Source organism: Terrapene carolina, unplaced genomic scaffold (genome assembly GCF_002925995.2).
Source record: "Terrapene carolina triunguis isolate 2854851 unplaced genomic scaffold, T_m_triunguis-2.0 Scaffold233, whole genome shotgun sequence".
NCBI classification, from domain to species: domain Eukaryota; kingdom Metazoa; phylum Chordata; order Testudines; family Emydidae; genus Terrapene; species Terrapene triunguis.
In genome coordinates this window covers 11,959,706-11,981,788 of record NW_020664584.1, presented here as the reverse complement: position 1 = coordinate 11,981,788, position 22,083 = coordinate 11,959,706, and the positions used below count along the sequence as shown (strand labels likewise).

At 45.3% G+C, this 22,083-nt stretch overlaps 1 protein-coding gene across 3 annotated transcripts in view; it reads right to left on the bottom strand.

Annotated features, from left to right (window-relative positions):
- Positions 1 to 7,842: 7,842 nt before the first annotated feature.
- NFS1 (NFS1 cysteine desulfurase) overlaps positions 7,843 to 22,083 on the bottom strand; it is a 37,756-nt gene continuing 23,515 nt past the window's right edge. For 2 of the 3 annotated variants that reach the window (XM_024209936.2, XM_024209934.2), the window contains 4 exons: positions 21,126 to 21,207; positions 14,354 to 14,437; positions 14,128 to 14,217; positions 12,679 to 13,450 (listed from right to left, as the gene is read on the bottom strand). In XM_024209936.2, coding sequence (XP_024065704.1) covers positions 13,387 to 13,450; positions 14,128 to 14,217; positions 14,354 to 14,437; positions 21,126 to 21,207 — 320 coding nt within the window. In that variant the 3' untranslated portion in view covers positions 12,679 to 13,386. Of the gene's footprint in view, positions 8,388 to 12,678; positions 13,451 to 14,127; positions 14,218 to 14,353; positions 14,438 to 21,125; positions 21,208 to 22,083 lie in introns of those variants that run through there. The other variant, XM_024209935.3, reaches the window with a different exon arrangement.

The following is a 22,083-nucleotide window of genomic DNA, read 5'->3' as shown; positions in this document are numbered from 1 at the left end:
TATCAAGGTCAACACCTTGGAGTCTCTTGCTTACAACATTTATTTCAAACAGTATGACATGCCACAACACTAAGCCACACAGAAATTTGAAGTTATGTATGTTTCTGGTGATTCCATTTCCCTCTGCCACTGTTCTCCCACAAACAGTTCCTGTCATAGCATTATCCTCCATAATGGCAACTATGGCATCATCTATCTCCCCAATTTGGTGTTTGATAGGCTTTATCGCCTCCACTCGACTTTCCCATCATGTGGCACTCAGTGGTTTCAGTGTCAGAGAGAATGTTCCCAGATGTTGCTTCAAAATTTGCCATCGATGAGTTGATGCAGAGAAAAATACACAGATGCTTTGAATGACATTAAAAAATTCAGCAGCCTCACTAGAAGCTGATGCTGCATCATTGACCACCAAGTTCAATGAATGAGAACTGCATGGGACAAAAAAAGCTTGAGGGTTTAACTCTTGGCTCCATGTCTGCACTCCTTTGTTCTTTCCTCTCATGTTGGCACCATTATTGTAGCCCTGACCTCTGTCAGCTATCACAATTCCTGTATCTTCCAGCTTTTTAAGAAGCACATTTGTCATACCAGCTCCTGTAGTATCATCAATCTCAATAAATTCTAGAAAATGCTCTCTAACAGTCACCATTGCAGGGACATTTTCACTAGGTTCTGTTGTTGTTACAAAACGTACCATTAAAGTCATTTGTTCTGTATGGCTGATGTCAGGTGTGCAGTTCGGAATAACAGAGTAATATCTTGCTGACTTCAGATCTACCACAATCTTCTGTTTGACTTTTGTTGCCAGTAACTGTATGATCTCATTTTGAATTGTTTTTCCAAGGTAGTGGTGTGTGTACATTTCTTTGGTGGTGACTCTTCTTAGATGCTCTCGTAGTACAGCATCAAACTCAGCCATCAGCTCCACAATTTTAAGGAAGTTTCCATTGTTTGGCACATACAGCTGATCTGAAGTGCCACGCAGTGCTAGGTTTTGGGTAGCAAGCATTCTCACAGTGGCAATGAGCCTTTTCAGAACACTTTGCCAGTAAAGAGACTCTGATGCAATCTTCTCTTGATGCTGATCATCTATGGTGGCCTTTAATCTTAGTCTCATCTCAAGCTCTTTCCACCTATGGAATGCTCTCTGGTGATTTGCTGCCTTCTCATGGCATGCCAGATTTCTAGCCAGATTTTTCCAGTCCTTTGTTCCTGTAGAACCCAATGTGGCTGGAACATTAGACTGGAAGAGTTTGCAACAAAAACAGTATGCAGCATTCTGGGTTTTTGAGTACATAAGCCAGGGCCTCTCCACTTTGTCACCATTGGGGATTTCACGCCAGTAATATGTTGGATGGAAACTTCTATTTTCATTGTCTTTGGGGAACATGAAGTTTTTCACTTGCTGTGGCCCATGCAATACAAGGAAGTCCCTCAGGCTACTGCTCAAGTGGGTCCACAGTCCTGGATCATGTAGATTTAAGGAACTAAACTCAGCAGCAGCTTTCTTGCGCCTCCACCACACTCTTCTCTGATCTACACTTTTCTTCAGGAATGTGCATGGTTACATCCATTTGAGATGGAGATATGGATGCTGCAGTAGCTGCCAGGTCACCCGAACTCTGACTAACTGGAAGATCAGGCATCTCCTCACAATTCACATCCTCACTGGGGCCGGAAGGCTCACCGTGAACATTTGTGTCTATGTATCTCAGGAGAGCTCCTTCCTGCTTAGATAGAAAAGCTTCCTTTGCGTTCTTTCTTTTTCTGAATGCTGCCCCAGAGGGGCGTTTTCTTCTTTCACTCATGACTGCTGTTCTGTGCCAGCTATAGTGCCTCTCAACACTCAATTGAAGTGGACAAATAAGCAGGCTGGTAGCAGGGCCTGAGTGAGGGAAGATATCAGAGTCCTAAGGACCTAACTGGCTCCTACCACTTCAGTTGACTGCCTGTTCTCCTCAAGTGGGTTCAGGGAAGCAGCAGGAAACAGGAAGCTCCCTGAGAAGCTGGTGTTAATCAGTCCAGGCTCCTGGGGGTGCTAGAGAGGTACATAAGAGGCTCCTCCTCCTCTCCCTGCAGCTCCTGCTGCTTTCTGTTATTCCCTCTCACCTTTTCTCCTGCCTGCCTGTTATGTCTCTCGTGCCCTCCTTCCTCCAGCACAGCACTCCACCATCTCCGTGCATTTATAGCAGAGAGAATACATATGCACCAGCAGCAGACACAATTTTCTACTCTGGTCCTAGTGGTGCCCCCCCCCCCTCCCCCCAGTCTGGCACCTGAGGCGGCCGCCTCAGTTCGCCTCATGGTAAGGCCAGCCCTGGCAACTGTACACGGTTCCTTTGTTGTCTTCAATAAATAGCTGGTTTTCTCCCAGAGCTGTTTTTTTAGAAAGACTTTTCCAGCCAGTCCAGTACATTATCTATAAGCTATCTAGGCTTTTATCTTCTCCCCTCTCACTCTCACTCAGATTCATTCCTTCCCTATTTGAATGGGCCTTTTAGACAGCCAAATTTCCCCCCTCTTTTAAATATATACACACTGCTCCTTTGCTCCTTGTACTTGTAAACAGACCTTCCTTTCTCGGGACCCCCTGAGTCCCTCTCCCCTCCACCTGCCCCCCCCTCTCCTCCCGCACGGAACTGCCCCCATCCTGAGTCCCTTTTTGGCAAAACTGGGCATTTGCTCTTGCCAACTGATATGGACAAAAGCCCAGTTTTGCCAAAAAAGTCAGGATGTCTGGGGCAGGGCTTAAAAAGAGGACTGTCCTGGCCTAAACAGGATGTATGGTCACCCCAGACTGTAGTAAGAGCTGTGGGGAGCCCCAGACCCTCCACCTGCCCTGGGTTAGGTGCTGGGGTGCTCAAGAGCAGCCCCCGGTCCGTGTCCCTGCCCCCCAGGGTGTGCCATCCAGGACAGGTGGAGGGTCCAGGGCTCCCCACAGCAGCCCGGGCTCCCTGGGTAGCTCTTACCATGGCCCAATGTCCGGTCAGGGCAGGAGGGAGGGCCATGCGGGGGAAGGGGAGGAGCAGGAAGAAAAAAAGCTAGCTCCCTGGACAGAACAGTGCTACTAGCAGGGACCAAGGGAGCTAGAAAGAACTCCTGCCTAGCTTCTGGGATTTGCAGGCTGAGGCAAGAGTAAAGAGGGTGCTGGGGCTGCAGTCCTGCCACTTCCCCAGTGGCGACAGTTGGATTGCAGCACTCACCTCAGCTGGGGGAAGCACAGACTGTGACATGGCCGGAGGGCTGGGTCATGAAGAGGAGTGACGTGGGTCTGGAAGCAGAAGTGATAGGGGCAAGGCACCACCAGGAGAAGGCATAATGACCTGCAGAGCTAATCCCCAAGGCAGTCAGCAGGAGCTGCCAGCTTTGTGAGTGGAGCCCTGTTACACACACACAGTAGCGATTCTTAACCCTGCTGACCAGTTTTCTCATGGTTTCTTTGTACCAGCCCATGCCTATTTGTTGCTTCAACCTATTGTCTCTCATGTAATACAAAGATTGTAAGCAACTAATGGCAAGGACTGTCTCTGTTATGTGTGTGTATAGCACAATGGAACTTGCATCCATGGCTGGAGCCCCAAAGTACTATTACACTAGAACAGTGGTTCCCAAACTTTAACAACCTGTGAACCCCTTTCACCAAAATGTCAAGTCTCGCGAACCCCCTCCTAAAAAGGAATATTTCCAGGGATTTCTCCTTTACCTGAGTATAAATTATAAAAGCAGTGATCTTGGAAATATAAAATTTGTTTTTATGACATGCTTATTACACACTATTTATTATTAATTATTATTTATCATTACAGTATTTTTATTACATTATGAAAATGGCAGCACTCTTCCAAGATCTCACTTTCATAGCTTGTATCATTTTTAATAAGCTTGTTATAAGACAAGGCTCCTATGTTTCATCAAGAAGTATCAGATGTGAAACAGCATGAAGGTATCTAAGAAGCCAACTCAAAGAGTTCCTCTTATACAAGCATTCAGGTCTTGAGCAGTTCAAGCAAACAATACACGTTACCACGAAGCTTAAACTTGTTCTTCATAATAATTTTAAAAACAATACTAGCTGCCTATTTAATTTCAAAAACGGCAAAAAATATCCACCTCCCTTTCCATTTCTTATAAGGAGTCTTGAAGTTTAAATCTCCTCAGTGTAATAGATGTGCTTGCTTTGATCTGCTTAGCTCTTGGAAGTCCAGGGGCTCTGGGCTGCTGGTCCCGTGCTGCCCAGGGTCCCTAAGGACAGCTCTGTCCGCCATTAGGGAATTTTTTCCCGAGAACCCCCTGTAACGTTTCGTGAACCCCCAGGGGTTCACGAACCCCAGTTTGGGAACCACTGCACTAGAATGAATAAATAAATATAGATGAATAGAGAACCCTTATCAGAGGGTCAACTTCCTGTGTACACACTATTAATGTTGTTTAATTGCAGCTTAGTTTTCTCTTCAAATATTTTTGTATGAAATACAACTGTTAACTCTGAAGCAGTTTTACAACTAGAATGAAACAAATGTCAAGTGAAATTTAAAACTATGATGACTTTTAATAACTTGTAACAAGAAGTTTGACCAATTTGCTTCAAACACTGCAGAAAAATTCTTCCTTGCCTTCATAGAAAATCCAGCAATTTTCAGGACAAATGAATTTTCTAAGACTAACTATAGGTAGATGGCTAAAAAGCATAAAATAGGATTTTTACAGTGGAACCTGGTGGCAAATTACAGTAAAACAAAGAAGACAGCCAGTTCTGAGAGAAGGAAGAACTTAACAGAAAAACACTGAGTTGCTCATGGACCAAAAGATTTGGCTGGTGTGGGTGGGGGAGGTGATTGTTCGTAGCTGATTCTTTCAGTAACAAGTGTCAAAGTTAAAATTACAAGCAGTGTGTTCTTGAAAAGCCATCTTCCTCCTGTTTGCATGATCCAAGCAGGGACCATTCCATCACCTAGCATGATGTCCTGTATAGCACTGATGATTACATTTTACCATTACCCCTGAATTGAGCCCAATAGCCTGTGTTTGGCTAAAGCATAACTTCCAGAAAGACGCCCCATCTTGATCTGAAGACATCACACTATGGCAGCAGTTCCCAAACTTTAGCAACTCGAGGACCCCCATTTTAATTTAAAAATTTTCATGGACCCCCAAGCTGTCTTCTAATTTTCCATGGGGGTGCTCAACCCCTGCTCAGCCGCAGGCTCTGCCCTCACTCCATCCCTTCCCCCAAGGCCCCACCTCCATCCCCGCTCCTCCCTCTCCTTCCCAGTGCCTCCTGCATGCCCTGGAACAGTTGTTGAGTGGCGTGCAGAAGGTGCTAGGAGGGAGGGGAAGGAGTTGATCAGCGGGCCTGGTGGCCCCGGACATGACTCAAGGACCTCCTAGGGTACCCTCGTGAACCCCTGTTTGAGAACCACTGCGCTATGGAGAACCCATCACTTCCTTTGGTGTTTTGTTCCAATGGTTGATCACCCTCACTTTTAAAACACATGTGCCTTATTTCTAATTTTAATTTGTCTGGCCTCAGCTTCTAGCCCTTGGTTCTTGTTCTGCCTTTCTCTGCTAGACTGAAGAGCCCTTTAGTAGTTGGTATGTTCTGAAGATACTTATACACTGATAGTCACCTCTCAGTCTTCCCTTTGATAAGCTAAACAGATCATGCTCTTCAAGTCTTTCCCCTTATAAATTTTCTGCTTTTCATAGCAATCGATATAAATGTGAAGTTATATGCTTACCCCTTTTTCACTTGTATATTGCTTTTATTTATTTCTAATTGCTGCCTTCACTTCACCACAAAAGCAGGACGGGCTTTTAACCAAACCTGTCCTCTTCCTTGATTTTGGGATAGTAGCTTTTTGGCCATCACATACTCTCTTCTTCAGGGGTTCCCACTTTCATTTACATTTCTAAGGTTTCCCTCCCAACCAATTATACTCAATTTTCATCAGTGTTGGGAAATTAACCCTTTTGAAGCACCAAGTACATAACTTGCTAGGAGTGTATTTTATTTGGCCATGATCACTGGTCCCTAAGCACCCATCAGCTTCCAGTCCAGTGATGAATTCATCTTTATCAGTCATAATGATGTCCAAAACAATTAACAAAATTATTGCTCCTGATGTGAGGTAAATTACCATCTATAATTTTTAGAAACCCTAACGATGATTTACTAGTGGCTGCAAGAGAGCTTTAAGCATTTGTCTCCCAAACTGAAGTCCACACATTATAGACAGATGCTTATGGAATAACTGATCCTGTTCTCTGGTTTGATTCAGGGATCTGCAACAGACCCCTGCCAGCACACCCCATCTGGGCTTTGTTAATTAGTACATTGATCCATATGCATTCAAGAGTTTGTGGTTCTGAGTTATCAATAACTCAAACAGGTAACGGTGTCTAATGTAGAGTGCCATGCTCCCTACTTTTCCTAAACAGGTTATAACTAGTGATTTTAGCATTCTAAACATGCAAATCATCCCTCTAGATTTCAGTAATGCCAATTATACCAGATTTCTTCTTGCCAGTAAGAATTTCTAATTCTTCTTGCTTGGCACCCAGACACCTTAGCACTATAAGCAATTGATAGTTTTCCTTTTTTCACATTGGTTCAATTTGTTCACAATACACGGAGTTTGAGCGTGTACCTTTTTAGCATCCTCCCCCCCCCGCCCCTTGTTAGTTTAATGCCTTCCTAGCTACTGCAGCTAGTCTCCAACTGAGCAAGTTAGCTCATCTACCTGTGAGATGCAGGACAGACCATTCACCTACCCCCCCCCCCCCCAATCTGACTGTAGCCCCATGCTCCACAAAACTTTCAGCTTCACTCCAGTTGAGCAGCCAATGGCTCACCTCCACTACTTTATTTTCTTCCTTCTTTCACTTGTGTGACTGGAAGGATCACCATCATTTCTTTTTTTCCCCATCTGGACTCATACATTGTCATTATTTGCAACAAGGTGGGTGATGTATTGTCTTTTAGTGGACCACCTTCAGGACCTGAAGAAGAGCTCTGTGTAAGTTCCAAAGCTTGTCTCTCTCAAACAGAAGTTGGTCCAATAAAAGATAGTACTTTACCAATCTTGTCTCTCTAATATCCTGGGACCAACATGGCTACAACAACACTGCAAACATTATCATTATTTAACACTTTGAAACATACATCCATGAATGGAGGGTCTCTTGTTGCCCAAACCATTTCGTGCAGTACTAAAGTCTCAATCTTCTTACTTCAGATGTTACTCACGTTCAAGTCATCAGGGCTCTTTTCAAATGATCAAGGATCCAAACCATCTGGTATTAAATCAGAACAGGTATATTAAGTTTGAGGAGTCTGTTTGACGTCTAATCAAACTCTAAGACATCTAGAAAGGAGACAGAGCTCACAAAAGCCTTTGACTAAGCTTTGGGAGTTTTATTATTCTAGATCCTTAATGGCAGAGTAGGTGGTGGTTTACTAACTTAAGCGTCTTTATAAGTCCTCAACCTGCATAATCTGTTCACAATATTGTATGTGGGCTATTTTATGTATGTAATTTTATTGGGAGTGGTACTGTTTCTGACTGCAAAATCTAAGGACAAAGTACAGCAGATATCCATTGTCTATACCATATGCAGAGCGGCACCCGTCACCAGAGAGTGACATTCATGGAACAAATGCAGATTATTCAGAGACTTGCAGGGAGTTTCCAAGAGGAGAAATCTGAGCACATCCCTTTCAGAATAGGCTTACTCTGTTTTAAGTTGTTCATCCAAAATTTTGGATCCCAAACACAGGCCTATAGAATAATTAACACCCCATTTTATATCGGTTTTCCTCCAAATGTATAACTGAAAACAATCAAGTTTAAATCTTATTTATATTTACAATGCAGGAAGCAGAACAATTTCAGAGAAATGTTTTTATAACATGCTGGGAAGTGTTACTACATGGTTACTCAGACCTATATGCACAAGGTATATATTACAACTCTTTTGAAAGCCACTTATACATCAAGGCTTTAAAATTTTTTGAAGTCATTACAACTTCCCATCCCAACAATATTAAAACTGCTAAAGCCACCAACCACTTCAAACAAAGAGTGATCCAAGAGTATCTGCACTCATTATGAAAGGGCAAATCTATTCTTTTCGGTGCAACTGATACAACACAAGCCTGCCTGATCAGAGTTTGCAGGGCTCTGCAAGGCACGCCACCTTGCAAAGTGAGATTTAGGTTCCAGGAGACAGCTTTCATGTCTGGGTTCATCCACGACGTAGCCAGGAGATGTCCCTCTGCTGCCCCCAACAGGAGATATGCATTGTCAGTAGGATGCCTAGGATCCAGGGGCTAGCACAGCATTCATCTGTGAACCAGCTACCTTCTGAGGAGTAGTCTGCATACAAAGCTGGATAAGACAAAGGCACTTTATAATGTAGGGTTAAATTCCCTATCTGAACAACTTAAAAGAAGGCAAGAAACCAAACACTGAAATTTAATTCAACTTAGCCAGACCCATTTTAATGGACATTTTCCCCAATGTCTGAATAGAATGGATGCTGTTCCCATGACCATCTCTAGTAACAAAAAGGGTGTAAACCTGGAGTGTCAAGAACTCTCCTCAGAGCTCATCTATTCCTACCTCCTACCTACAGAACTGGTTTGGCAGACTAGACTACGGGGAAGGCAACAGGCCCCATAAAGAAATTAGGATGCTATTGCCCATGGTCATATTCTTGATGGGTAGTGGAGAAAGGTTCCATCACCAAGAAAAGAGCAAACAGTATTTAAAGCATTTCCATGCATTAGAGCTGGTGTCTTTTCTGTCTCACCACTCCTGCCAAACTAAAAGCTTCCACTTCCACTGAAGCCAATGTATACTGCTCCCTCTTCCCCCTCCCACCCCCAGAAATACATTCTATTACATACAACTTTTCTTTCTTTACTTGCAAATAGACAGACTGCATGGAGGATGCAGTCCTGGCTGCGAAGATGGTGTCGCCAGGAGGGCTTTGGCTTCCTAGACCACGGGATGCTATTTGAGGAAGGACTGCTAGGCAGAGATGGCGTTCACCTTTCGAGGAGGGGAAAGTCCCTATTTGGACACAGACTGGCTAACCTAGTGAGGAGGGCTTTAAACTAGGTTCGACGGGGACAGGTGAGCAAAGCCCGCAGGTAAGTGGGGAACATGGAGACCTGGGAGATGGGTCGGAAACGAGAGGGAGTGTGGGCTATATTGGCAGAGAGAAAGGAGGGTCAGGACAAAACTGGGAGGAAAGATCAAACCAGTATCTTAGATGCCTATATACAAATGCGAGAAGTATGGGTAATAAGCAGGAAGAACTGGAAGTGCTAATAAATAAATACAACTATGACATTGTTGGCATCACTGAAACTTGGTGGGATAATACACATGATTGGAATGTTGGTGTGGATGGGTACAGCTTGCTCAGGAAGGATAGACAGGGGAAAAAGGGAGGAGGTGTTGCCTTATATATTAAAAATGTACACACTTGGACTGAGGTGGAGATGGACATAGGAGATGGAAGTGTTGAGAGTCTCTGGGTTAGGCTAAAAGGGGTAAAAAACAAGGGTGATGTCATGCTAGGAGTCTACTACAGGTCACCTAACCAGGTGGAAGAGGTGGATGAGGCTTTTTTTAAACAACTAACAAAATCATCCAAAGCCCAAGATTTGGTGGTGATGGGGGACTTCAACTATCCGGATATATGTTGGGAAAATAACACAGCGGGGCACAGACTATCCAACAAATTCTTGGACTGCATTGCAGACAACTTTTTATTTCAGAAGGTTGAAAAAGCTACTAGGGGGGAAGCTGTTCTAGACTTGATTTTAACAAATAGGGAGGAACTCGTTGAGAATTTGAAAGTAGAAGGCAGCTTGGGTGAAAGTGATCATGAAATGATAGAGTTTGCAATTCTAAGGAAGGGTAGAAGGGAGAACAGCAAAATAGAGACAATGGATTTCAGGAAGGCAGATTTTGGTAAGCTCAGAGAGCTGATAGGTAAGGTCCCATGGGAACAGGGCCGGCTCCAGGCACCAGCCCACCAAGCTGGTGCTTGGGGCGGCACCTGGAGGGGGGCGGCGCGGCGCTCCGGCCCCCGGGGAGAGCGGGGCCACGGCCGGGCTCGCCGCCCTCCCCCCGGCGCTCTGGCCGCCCTCCCCCCGGCGCCGCCCCCCCGGCCGGGGGGGGGGGGGGGGAAGGGGGGAGTGGCTCGCCGCCCTCTCGCCGCCCTACCCCCTGCGCTCTGGCCGCCGGGGGAAGAGCGGGCTCGCCACCCTCCCCCCGGGGCTCCGGCCGCCCTCCCCCCCGCGCCCTCCCCCCGGCCGGCCCTGTTGGGGCTCGCCGCCCTGCCCCCAGTGCTCTGGCCGCCAGGGGGAGAGCTGAGCCCTAGCCGGGGCTCGCCGCCCTCCCCCCAGCCGCTGGGGGGAGGGAGGAGCCCCCGCCGGGGCTCGCTGCCCTCCTCCCAGGGCTCCGGCCGCCCGGAGGCTTTTTTGCCTTGGGCGGCAAAAAAGCCAGAGCCGGCCCTGCATGGGAATCAAGACTGAGGGGAAAAACAACGGAGGAGAGTTGGCAGTTTTTCAAAGGGACACTATTAAGGGCCCAAAAGCAAGCTATTCCGCTGGTTAGGAAGGATAGAAAATGTGGCAAAAGACCACCTTGGCTTAACCACGAGATCTTGCATGATCTAAAAACTAAAAAGGAGTCATATAAAAAATGGAAACTAGGACAGATTACAAAGGATGAATATAGGCAAACAACACAGGAATGCAGGGGCAAGATTAGAAAGGCAAAGGCACAAAATGAGCTCAAACTAGCTACGGGAATAAAGGGAAACAAGAAGACTTTTTATCAATACATTAGAAGCAAGAGGAAGACCAAAGACAGGGTAGGCCCACTGCTTAGTGAAGAGGGAGAAACAGTAACAGGAAACTTGGAAATGGCAGAGATGCTTAATGACTTCTTTGTTTCGGTCTTCACCGAGAAGTCTGAAGGAATGCCTAACATAGTGAATGCTAATGGGAAGGGGGTAGGTTTAGCTAAAATAAAAAAAGAACAAGTTAAAAATCACTTAGAAAAGTTAGATGCCTGCAAGTCACCAGGGCCTGATGAAATGCATCCTAGAATACTCAAGGAGCTAATAGAGGAGGTATCTGAGCCTCTAGCTATTATCTTTGGAAAATCATGGGAGACGGGAGAGATTCCAGAAGACTGGGAAAGGGCAAATATAGTGCCCATCTATAAAAAGGGAAATAAAAACAACCCAGGAAACTACAGACCAGTTAGTTTAACTTCTGTGCCAGGGAAGATAATGGAGCAAGTAATTAAGGAAATCATCTGCAAACACTTGGAAGGTGGTAAGGTGATAGGGAACAGCCAGCATGGATTTGTAAAGAACAAATCATGTCAAACCAATCTGATAGCTTTCTTCGATAGGATAACGAGTCTTGTGGATAAGGGAGAAGCTGTGGATGTGGTATACCTAGACTTTAGTAAGGCATTTGATATGGTCTCGCATGATATTCTTATCGATAAACTAGGCAAATACAATTTAGATGGGGCTACTATAAGGTGGGTGCATAACTGGCTGGATAACCATACTCAGAGTTGTTATTAATGGTTCCCAATCCTGCTGGAAAGGCATAATGAGTGGGGTTCCGCAGGGGTCTGTTTTGGGACCGGCTCTGTTCAATATCTTCATTAACGACTTAGATATTGGCATAGAAAGTACGCTTATTAAGTTTGCGGATGATAACAAACTGGGAGGGATTGCAACTGCTTTGGAGGACAGGGTCATAATTCAAAATGATCTGGACAAATTGGAGAAATGGTCTGAGTTAAACAGGATGAAGTTTAACAAAGACAAATGCAAAGTGCTCCTCTTAGGAAGAAAAAATCAGTTTCACACATACAGAATGGGAAGAGACTGTCTAGGAAGGAGTACGGCAGAAAGGGATCTAGGAGTTATAGTGGACCACAAGCTAAATATGAGTCAACAGTGTGATGCTGTTGCAAAAAAAGCAAACATGATTCTGGGATGTATTAACAGGTGTGTTGTGAGCAAGACACGAGAAGTCATTCTTCCGCTCTACTCTGCTCTGGTTAGGCCTCAGCTGGAGTATTGCGTCCAGTTCTGGGCACCGCATTTCAGGAAAGATGTGGAGAAATTGGAAAGGGTCCAGAGAAGAGCAACAAGAATGATTAAAGGTCTTGAGAACATGACCTATGAAGGAAGGCCGAAAGAATTGGGTTTGTTTAGTTTGGAAAAGAGAAGACTGAGAGGGGACATGATAGCAGTTTTCAGGTATCTAAAAGGGTGTCATAAGGAGGAGGGAGAAAACTTGTTCACCTTAGCCTCTAAGGATAGAACAAGAAGCAATGGGCTTAAACTGCAGCAAGGGAGGTCTAGGTTAGACATCAGGAAAAAGTTCCTAACTGTCAGGGTGGTTAAACACTGGAATAAATTGCCTAGGGAGGTTGTGGAATCTCCATCTCTGGAGATATTTAAGATTAGGTTAGATAAATGTCTATCAGGGATGGTCTAGACAGTATTTGGTCCTGCCATGCGGGCAGGGGACTGGACTCGATGACCTCTCGAGGTCCCTTCCAGTCCTAGAATCTATGAAAAGAAACAACTGATACAGACAGCAAAGTGCATCATCCTATCCTAGGAAAGGTGGAAGAATGCTTTGGGTTAACACACATTGGCCTGTATGAGGATCAGGAGAGAAACAAATGTAAGAAGGTAGAACTGCAAAAATCAAACTAAACCAAACTGGAAAAGGCAAAAATTCTTTTGTTAAATTGGGAAAGGGGCTCTTAACTGCAGATATGAATGAACCTGGAACATACAATTAACACAAGTATATACCATTCTAGAACCATAAACTAAGATTTCTGTTTCCTTTAGAGGTGCCTTATATAAGTAGAACTATCTGAACACAGAAAGCAGGTTGCTGTTTGAGACTAATGTCACTGAATCAAATCAAAATCACTAGAGTAAGTGAAACAAGGCTCTTGGCAATAAAGCTTTACCACAAACAGAACTGCTGCAGCATGTATGTGATGCCAAGAAAGGCGAACCTCCTAACAGAGGGACTCTTCTGCAGCAAGAGAAATCAGGGTTAAAGGGCCCAGTTTCACTCTTGCATCAGAAAATGCAATTCCAAGGAAGCTAGGTCACAGTGCAAGTTCTCTTGTGCGTAAATAAGTGTGCGAGATTCAGCTTCACCTCAGTTCTGGTTTCTTAGATTCTGTGTTTAGACCCCTACCACCAGACTGACTATGTAAAAAAGCAAATGCCACATGACTTTCCTCAGGAATGTACAGAAAATGCACTTTAATCCACATCCATCTAGTCCAAGGTTACAACTCAACTGCTTTCCTAGTGCTGGGTCCATTTAATACTTTTGAGGTCAACTCCATCCTGCACCATTTCCCACAGTGGACTGTAAATAGAAAAAAATTAGATGTCAGCTGGAATGCCAAGGATAATGGTATCACTGACAATAATCAATCACAAATAAGTTGCTTCTGTATCTGTCCAAGGAACCTGATGAGCAGTAAAAAAAATTTCCCTACTGGGGGAGGAAGGTCAAGTCTCCCTTCCCCCCTCCACTCCCCCACAGCCCAGGCTGACTCAGTGACTGGGATCTGTGGGAGCGACATCGGGTATCAATGGGGGTAGGATTATTTCCTGTACATTCACTCTCCTCCCCTCACAGCTCCCACCCTCCTGCTCTTCCTCGGTCTCGATTTCCCCTGCTCTCTCCTGGCTCCAGGCCCTCGTGTCTCACCTCAGCAGCAGGAGAGATTATTATTTTGGCATAGGGGTTCCAGTCAAGTAATATGTCTTCTCTGTTTTCTCTAGTGTCCTTCAGGTGATAGCAACCCATTTGGGTGCCAGACGAGGCCCAGGATTAACCCTGGTATTTACCCAGAGAACTGGGAAGGTAACTTTTTGCATGGATTTTCACCCATTTTTGAATTTCTGTAAAACACTCCAATTCCCACAATTTTAAACATAAGAAAAACCAGAAATCAAGGGCCTTACACATTCCACAAAAGCTTAGAGGTAATGGGCAGTAATTCATTGTCTTTTAAGCTCAGTAAGGAAATGGCTCACCTCATCTCCCTCAGCCTTTTGACATGCTGTATGCACTTCTGCACTGTGTAATCTACTTCTTCTTCTGTAGTGAAACGACCAATGCCAAACCTAAAACAAAACAAAGATGTACTGTGTAGGTGCTAACATAGTGCACACATGGGAAGGTAGAACAGGAGAACAGAGTCTGCTCTGAGTGTAGGAGAGGAAACAATTTGGAAAAGACAGCAAGGGTCATATCACTGACCTTATGGATGAGTGAGCCAAGTCTTCATCAGTCCCAATTGCTCGTAACACATAGGATGGCTCCAGAGAGGCAGATGTGCAAGCACTGAGGAAAAAGGGTGAGAAAGAATTGTGCCCTTTTTTCACATAGAGCTCTTATACTAATGACATTTAACATTCTGTACTATCAGTAATTTCTACTGAAGAATATCTGATTTCTAGACTCTAAGCATCACCATAGGTCTCCATGACTCTTTACAAAACACACAATTACCCTAGGTCCCTGGGGAGAGAGAGTCAGTGAAAACAAGATGGCACAGGAAAGTAATCGGGAACTGTGGCAAGACCGGGGATTCCAGAAGCAGCAGAAGAGAAGGATGGGCAGAGGGGAAGCAGTAGCTGGGAACAAGGTTAGTGAGACAGCAGTTTGAGGAAAGAGAAGAATGCAAATATGCATATGGAGACCTCCAAGACGGACAAAGAAATCAGCTGGAGAGGACTGCAGTAGCACCACCAGGGCAGGAGGAAATGGCTCCTTCACAGGGAGAAATCTGGCTGCTAGTTAGTTCCGGCAGCAGGCAGTGCTCCACTCTGGCTCCCAGCCATAGAGATGACAAACCAGTATTCTGCCCTGTCAATAAAGGATGAGGAATCCCCCACAAAAGTGAAGGAGGCCAAGGCTGCAAGGATCGCAGCCACTACTCCCAAGAGGCATCGAAGGGTGGTGATGGTCAGTGATTGCCTTCTAAGGGGGACAGAGGCATCCATCTGCTGGCCTGACCTGGCATCCCGGGAGGTGTGCTGCCTGCCAGGAGCCCGTACCGGAGACATTACAGAGGGATTGCTGAGGATCATCCGGCCCTCTGATTACTAACCCCAGCTGCTCATCCATGTGGGCACAAACAATACTGCCAGGTCTGACCCAGAGCAGATGCAGAGTGATTACAGGGAGGGAGGGTGAAGGACTTTGGGGCACAGGTGGTGTTCTCATCTATCCTTCTGGTCAAGGGCAGGGGCCTGGGCAGAGACAGACATGTTCTGGAGGTAAATACATGGCTGAGCGGATGGTGTCACCAGGAAGGCTTCGGCTTCCTCAAGCATGGGATCCTGATCGGAGAAGGACTGCTGAGCCCAGATGGGGTTCACCTATCCAGGAAGGGGAAGAGTATCTTCGGATACAGACTGGCTAACCTGGTAGATGGGCTTTAAACTAGATTCGACAGGGGCAGGAGACAAAAGCCCATGGGCAAGTCCAGAACATGGAGATGTGGGTGAAGGGTTGGAATCTGGGGGAAACATGGACAATCGTAGAGGAGCAAAGGACAGATAAGAAGAGATACTGAGGAGAAATCTAATGAACATCTGAGAAGTCTGTATCCTAATGCAAGAAATATGGAGAATAAACTGGAATATAAATATAAACCAGAAATACTAGTGAATACGCACTATTACGACATAACTGGCATCAGAGACTTGGTGGGATAACTCCCATGACTGGAATGCTGGTATAGAAGGGTACAGCTTGTTCAGGAAGGACAGGCAGAGAAAAGGGGGAGATGGTGTTGCCTTGTATATTCAAGATGTATATGTTTGCACTCAGGTTGAGATAGAAGTGGGAGGCAGACCTGTTAAGTGCCTAGGTAAGGATAAAAGGCATAAAAAAACCAAGGGTGATGTCATTGTGTCTGTCTCCAACAGACCACCAAACCAGGAAGAAGAGGTGGCTGAGGCTTTTTATAAAAAACTAACAAAATCATCCAAAACACAGGACTTGGTGGTGATGGTGGACCAGACATCGGTTGGGAAAATAATACAGCAGGGCATAGATTATCCAACAAGTTCATGGAATGCAATGGAGACCACCTTTTATTACAGAAGGTGGAGAAAGTGAGAAGGGGAGGGGCTATTCTCGATTTGATTCTGACAAATGAGGAGGAACTAGATGAGAATTTGAAAGTGAAAGGCAGCTTGGGTGAAAGTCATCAGGAAATGACAGAGTTCATGATTCTAAGGAATGGTAGGAGAGAAAACAGCAGAATAAAAAGACAATGGACTTCAAGAAAGTAGACCAGCAAACTCAGAGAAGTGGTAGATAAGATTCCCTGGGAAGCAAGTCTAAGGGAGAAAGTTCAGGAGAGTTGGCAGTTTTTTAAAGAGACTTTAATAAGGGCACAAGAGCAAACTATCTCAATGGGTAGGAAAGATGGGAAGTGAGGTAAGAGTCACACAACAAGCAAAAAGTAGGTCAAATTACAAAAGGACAAATATAAAAATGCAACACAAGCATGTAGGGACAAAATTAGAAAGACCAAGGCACAAAACTATATTAAACTAGATTATAGAAAGGGTAACAAAGCATTTTACAGATAACTGAGAAGCAAGAGGAAGATCAAGGACAGGGTAGGCCTGTTACTCAATGAGGGGGAAAGACAACAACAGAAAATGCAGCAATGGCCAAAGTTAAATGCCTTTTTTTGTTTGTTTTTAAAAAAATATAGCAGTGATTGGACCACTAATCTAGTGAACATCAGTGTAAATGGGGTAGGATCTGAGGCTAAAATAGGAAGAGAACAACTTAAGAATTACTTAGACAAGTTACAGGTCTTCAAGTCAGGAGGGCCTGATGAAATACATCCTAGAATACTTAAGGAACTGGCTGAAGGGACCTCCAAGACATTGGTGATCATCTTTGAGAACTTGTGGAGAATGGGAGAGATACCAGAGGACTGGAAGATGGCACTATATTTGCCCATCTATAAAAAGGGGAATAAGGACAACCCGGGGAATTACAGACTAGTCATCTTAACATTGGTATCCAAAATGATAACTGATTATTTGGTCCAACAATCACTATGTAAGCACCTAGAAGAAAATAAAGTAACAACAGTCAACATGGATTTTTCAAGAACAAATCATGTCAAACCAACATAATGTCCTTCTTTGACACGGTTACAAGCCTTGTGGATAGGGTGGAAGCGTAGACTTTAGTAAGGCTTTTTGACCCAGCCTCACATGACCGTCTCAGAAACAAACTAGAGAAACACAGCCTAGATTAACCTATTATAAGGTGGGTGCATAACTGGCTGGAAAACCATACTCAGAGTAGATATCAATTAAGCTGGAAGGACATATTGAGTGGTGTCCTACAGGAAACTGTCCTGAGTCCAGTTCTATTGAATATCTTCAACAGTACACTTGCCTGTGGACGATACCAATCTGGGATGGGTTACGACTGCTTTGGAGGACAGGATTAGAATTCAGAATCTTGAAAAACTGGAGAAATGGTCTGAATTAAATAGGATGAAATTCAATATGGACAAATGCAAAGTACTCCACTTAGGAAGGAATAATCAATTACACAAATACAAAATTGGAAATGACTGCCTAGGAAGGAGTACTGCAGAAAAGGATCTGGAGTTATAGCGGATCACAAACTAAATGAGTCAACAATGTAATACTGTTGCAAAGAAAGCAAACATAATTCTGGGATGTATTACTAGGAGTGCTGTAAGCAAGAGGAGAACTAATTCTTCCACTCTGCTCGGCATTGATAAGGCCTCAACTGGAGAATTTTGTCCAGTTCTGGGGACCAGGAAAGATAGATATAGACAAAGTCCATAGAAAGTCCAGAGGAGAGCAACAAAAAATAATTAAAGGTCTAGAAAACATGACATATGAGGAAAGATTGAAAAAATTGGGTTTGTTTAGTCTGGAGAAGAGAAGACTAAGGGGGGAGAGAAGCATGATAAGTCTTTAAGAACAAGAAAAGGTATTATAAACAGGAGGGTGTTAAATTGTTCTCCTTAACCACTTTGGAGAGGACAAGTAGTAATGAGCTTAAATTGCAGAAAGGGAGATTTTAGGTTAGATATTAGAAAAAACTTCCTCAGGATAGTTAAGCACTGGAACAAATTAACTAAGGAGGTTGCTGTATTTCTGTCATTGGAGGTTTCTAAGATCAGGTTAGATAAACACCTGTCAGGGATGGCCTCGATAATACTTAGCCCTGCCTCAGTGCAGGGGACTAGACTAGATGACCTCTTGAGGTCCCTTCCACTCCTATGATTCTATAACCCTGCTCTCCTTGTGTTAGGTCAGATGTTGCCAGCAGTGAGACACAGAAAGAGGCAGATGAAAAATGAAGATTTAGGAGAACAGAGGGGGAGTAGAAAAGGAAGAGCAGAAGAAGAATTCTTCAGAGCAGATCAGGACAGAGGATGGCAATGCACCAAGGGACGCATTTCTATAAACCAAAGATCAAACATGGCTTTGAAAACCACCTTTTGACCCCTCAAGTACTAAGAGAATCTGAAAAGTGACAAATGTAAAGGCCTGTGTAGTGGGGCGGCTGCCCCACTCCCTGAGAATTTAGGCTGCAGCAGGCCAGTGGGCCTGCACAGATACACAGCCAATAAGAGAAGGGCTTATTGGGAGCCAATCAGAGCCCAGATTGGAGGCAGCCAATCAGGGCCAGGCTCAGCCCTATAAAAAGGCTGCTCACTGAGGGAGCAGGCAGTCTGTCCCAGGCCTTTAAGAAGGGAAGGTCTGTCTCCAGAGGTGGGAAGACTAGCACCTGGGACAGCGCAGTGCTGGGCAGGCCCAGGGGAGCAGAAGGGAACTCCAACCTGGTGTCTCCCAGGCTGCAGGCCCTGAGGGGAAGGGCCTAGCCGGTGCGAGGGGCTGAAGGGGAAGCGGCCCAGGGACGTGGACAGATGGAGGGAGAGAAGGAGGACAGGACGGCTGCCACTAGAGGGTCCCTGGGTTGGGACCTAGAGTAGTGGGTGGCCCTGGGTCCCCCCCTTGCCTTACACCTGGCTGATGGGAGTGGCCGTCTTGGGCTGCACCAACCCCCTGCCAGGGGGGTGACTTTGAGGATGCAGTTGCCCACATTGGCTGGGGTGCAGAGGGACAGCTGATTGATCCCCCCCCCCCCCCCCCGGAAGGGGGTGAGGCTGGACTAACAGGTACTGCCGGAGGGCAGTGGCTCGAAGAGGACGCCACGAGTTGGGAGCAATGCGGGTCCACACGCCAACCTGAGGCTGAGACAATGGACGGGACACCACCAGGAGGGGGCGCTCCATTGGACTGAGCTAATTCCTGAGGATGACCAGCAGGGGGCGCTGGGTGGTGAGTCCCAACACCGTTACAGCCTGGAATCCTGAGTGAGACTATACTCAGCATTGCTGCAGCTTACATCACACAAAGGACATCAAAAGTGGGTAAATATCATTACCCCCATTTTACAGAGGGGAAACCTGAGGCACAGAAAAGGAAGCTCTTTTTATATACTAACAAAGCAAAATCTAAGTAATGAAAAGGATTCTAATATAGTAAAAATGGTCCATGTCTGTTTAAAAAAAAAAAAAAGGGGGGGGGGGGGGGAAGAGAACCCAAATCCGCATGAAGTTTGTGGTCCTTCAAGGAAGGGAAGGACTCCTAGAGTTAGCCACAGCTAGATACTGTACAGGCAGCTCCTTGGCTAACCTGCAGCCCCTGGATACAGCCAACACACCTCTTCCCTTAACCTGCAACACACCCAGCACGGGTAGAGCAGGGGTTCATGTGAACAAGTTCCCACGCTGATCACCTGCTCAGTAGTTTTGCAACATGCACAAATGGAAAGATGTGGACTAAGATGACAGCTCTAACTGCAGGGCCTCTTGACAGGGTTGTATTTAGTTTCAGATGGATTCGGAAAGTCTTTTCCTTTCGAACTGCTCTGCTTATTAGAACCAACACATTTCTGGTTGATAAATTTGCAGCTCAGACCATTACTCTGAAAAGCAAAGTAAAAATGGCATCTTTGTATTCTGCAGACTTGCTCTCCATGTGCATCAGATCTGCTGATGTTAATGATAATGATAAAAAGATTTTACTACTGTCAGCCCTGCAGAGTCAGAGCTCTGAGAAAGTGCACTGGATTCTCTTACTGCTTGTGCATCAAACACAGGAATTGTTAACTACTTTCCTTAGTGGGGTTGCATATGCACCCCTACAATCTTCAAATGATGCTCACTGTGAAAGTTACTAGTGAGCCCGAGCATTCGTTATGTCAGCCAGCGGCCATTAGGGGGAAGCAGACACCTTAAGGACACAGTAGCCTGAACTTTTCAACTGTTTTCCCTTCAAGGCCTTAAGGTAGTTAGAGCTGGTCCCAAGCTGGTTTTCACTGACCAGATAGCAAAAGTACGGGTCTGACCACCACCAATCAAGTGTTAACACTGCAAGGACCTTGGTCTGAATATGTATAAAGGATCTGTAAAATGTGTGTAAGACAGAGTTTTTGTACTAAGGTGCAAAGCTCTCCTTTCTTCTGCAGAATAAAGCAACTCTTCCTTATCCCTGTCTGGCTGTTATTGGCTCTCAGCTAGGTGGACCCGATATTTCGGTAACATCACCATTATTCCTGTGAAATTCTACTGAAGGCCATGAGGTTACACAGGTGCAACTGAGGACAGCATTTTGCTGGAGAATCATCATTACCAGAGGTGAAGCGCATAAAAAAAAAAAAAAAAAAAGTCCAGCTTGACTCTCAGATTCCAGGTGGAGTCTGCAAGGCTGGCAGTTAAAAGTGGATTTTTCTACTTGTAAACTGAACAGGTCTGATGTGGTGACCCAAGGAGCCATTTTTAGAGAGTCCCATCTCAGAGTACAGCTGCATTTCAGACTGACAGAGCCAATAAAGGGCATAGAGGTGCCTACTCCCAGATGTGCGATTCCATCAGCAGACAGCATTCCCTCTCAAGAGTGCTTTAGCAAAAGCTTCCTTTTCTGCCCCAATTTTCCACACTTACCTTCCTGAAGACAGAGCCACGTCTTTCAGAGCCATCAGCAGACTCTCTCCTTCCACGTACGCAAAAGATAAATTGATGCAGCCTGCATAGTTTAAAAGAAGAGTGTCAGCTGAACTCCGGGGAAGTCCTAACCCACATCAGAGGGGGGCACCATTCTACTGTACCAGGTTGAGCCAAGTTCCACTGGGCTCCCTGCATGCAGACTCAGGTTCAAGGTGGGGCAGGCAGAGGTCAGAGGGCCTGTAGGACTGGCCATCAAGGCTGCGGAGTCCTGCAGGATTTCTCTTCCCTTGCCTCTGCATAGTGACTGTCCTAATCCCTATTTCAGTCACTTGGCCTGAGTCCTGGAACAGGCTATAGACCAAAGGGAAACAGGCCAAGGACTCTGCAGCTCACTGGAACTAAACCCCATCATTCCTGAAGTGCACTGACATACCTGCAGCAGCTGCTGGGTTTATATTAACTAGGAGTTTTTACTGAATTAATAACGAAATAAAGTCTGTGCCCCTGGTTATTCATTCTGGTACTAAATCCAACACAGACTTCAGCTGTGGCATTTAAACTTTTTTATTTGCCCCCAAATTTTCAAACTGTCTCAGTCTTTTATACTGACAGGGTGTAATTGCACAGGGGAAGCTGTTACAAGAGAACAGAATGCTTCCATAAAAGCATCAGGGGCAACAAGATGTCTGGCAAAGCCAGAGGGATCACCAGAGCTAGTCTGACCTCTTGTAGATCACAGGCCACCAACACCACTCCCACACTAAACCCAACAACAAAAATGAGACCAAAGTATGCCCACCCATAGAAGCCTAGACTTCTATGTGCCACAGGCAGAGAACAGGAGGGACCGAGGTGCCCCAGTGCCTGAGGCCCCTCCAAAGGGGGGCATTAAGTGAGATATACTCAGATAATCTTGACACGTGACCCGCACCCACACGTTGCAGAGGAAGGTGAA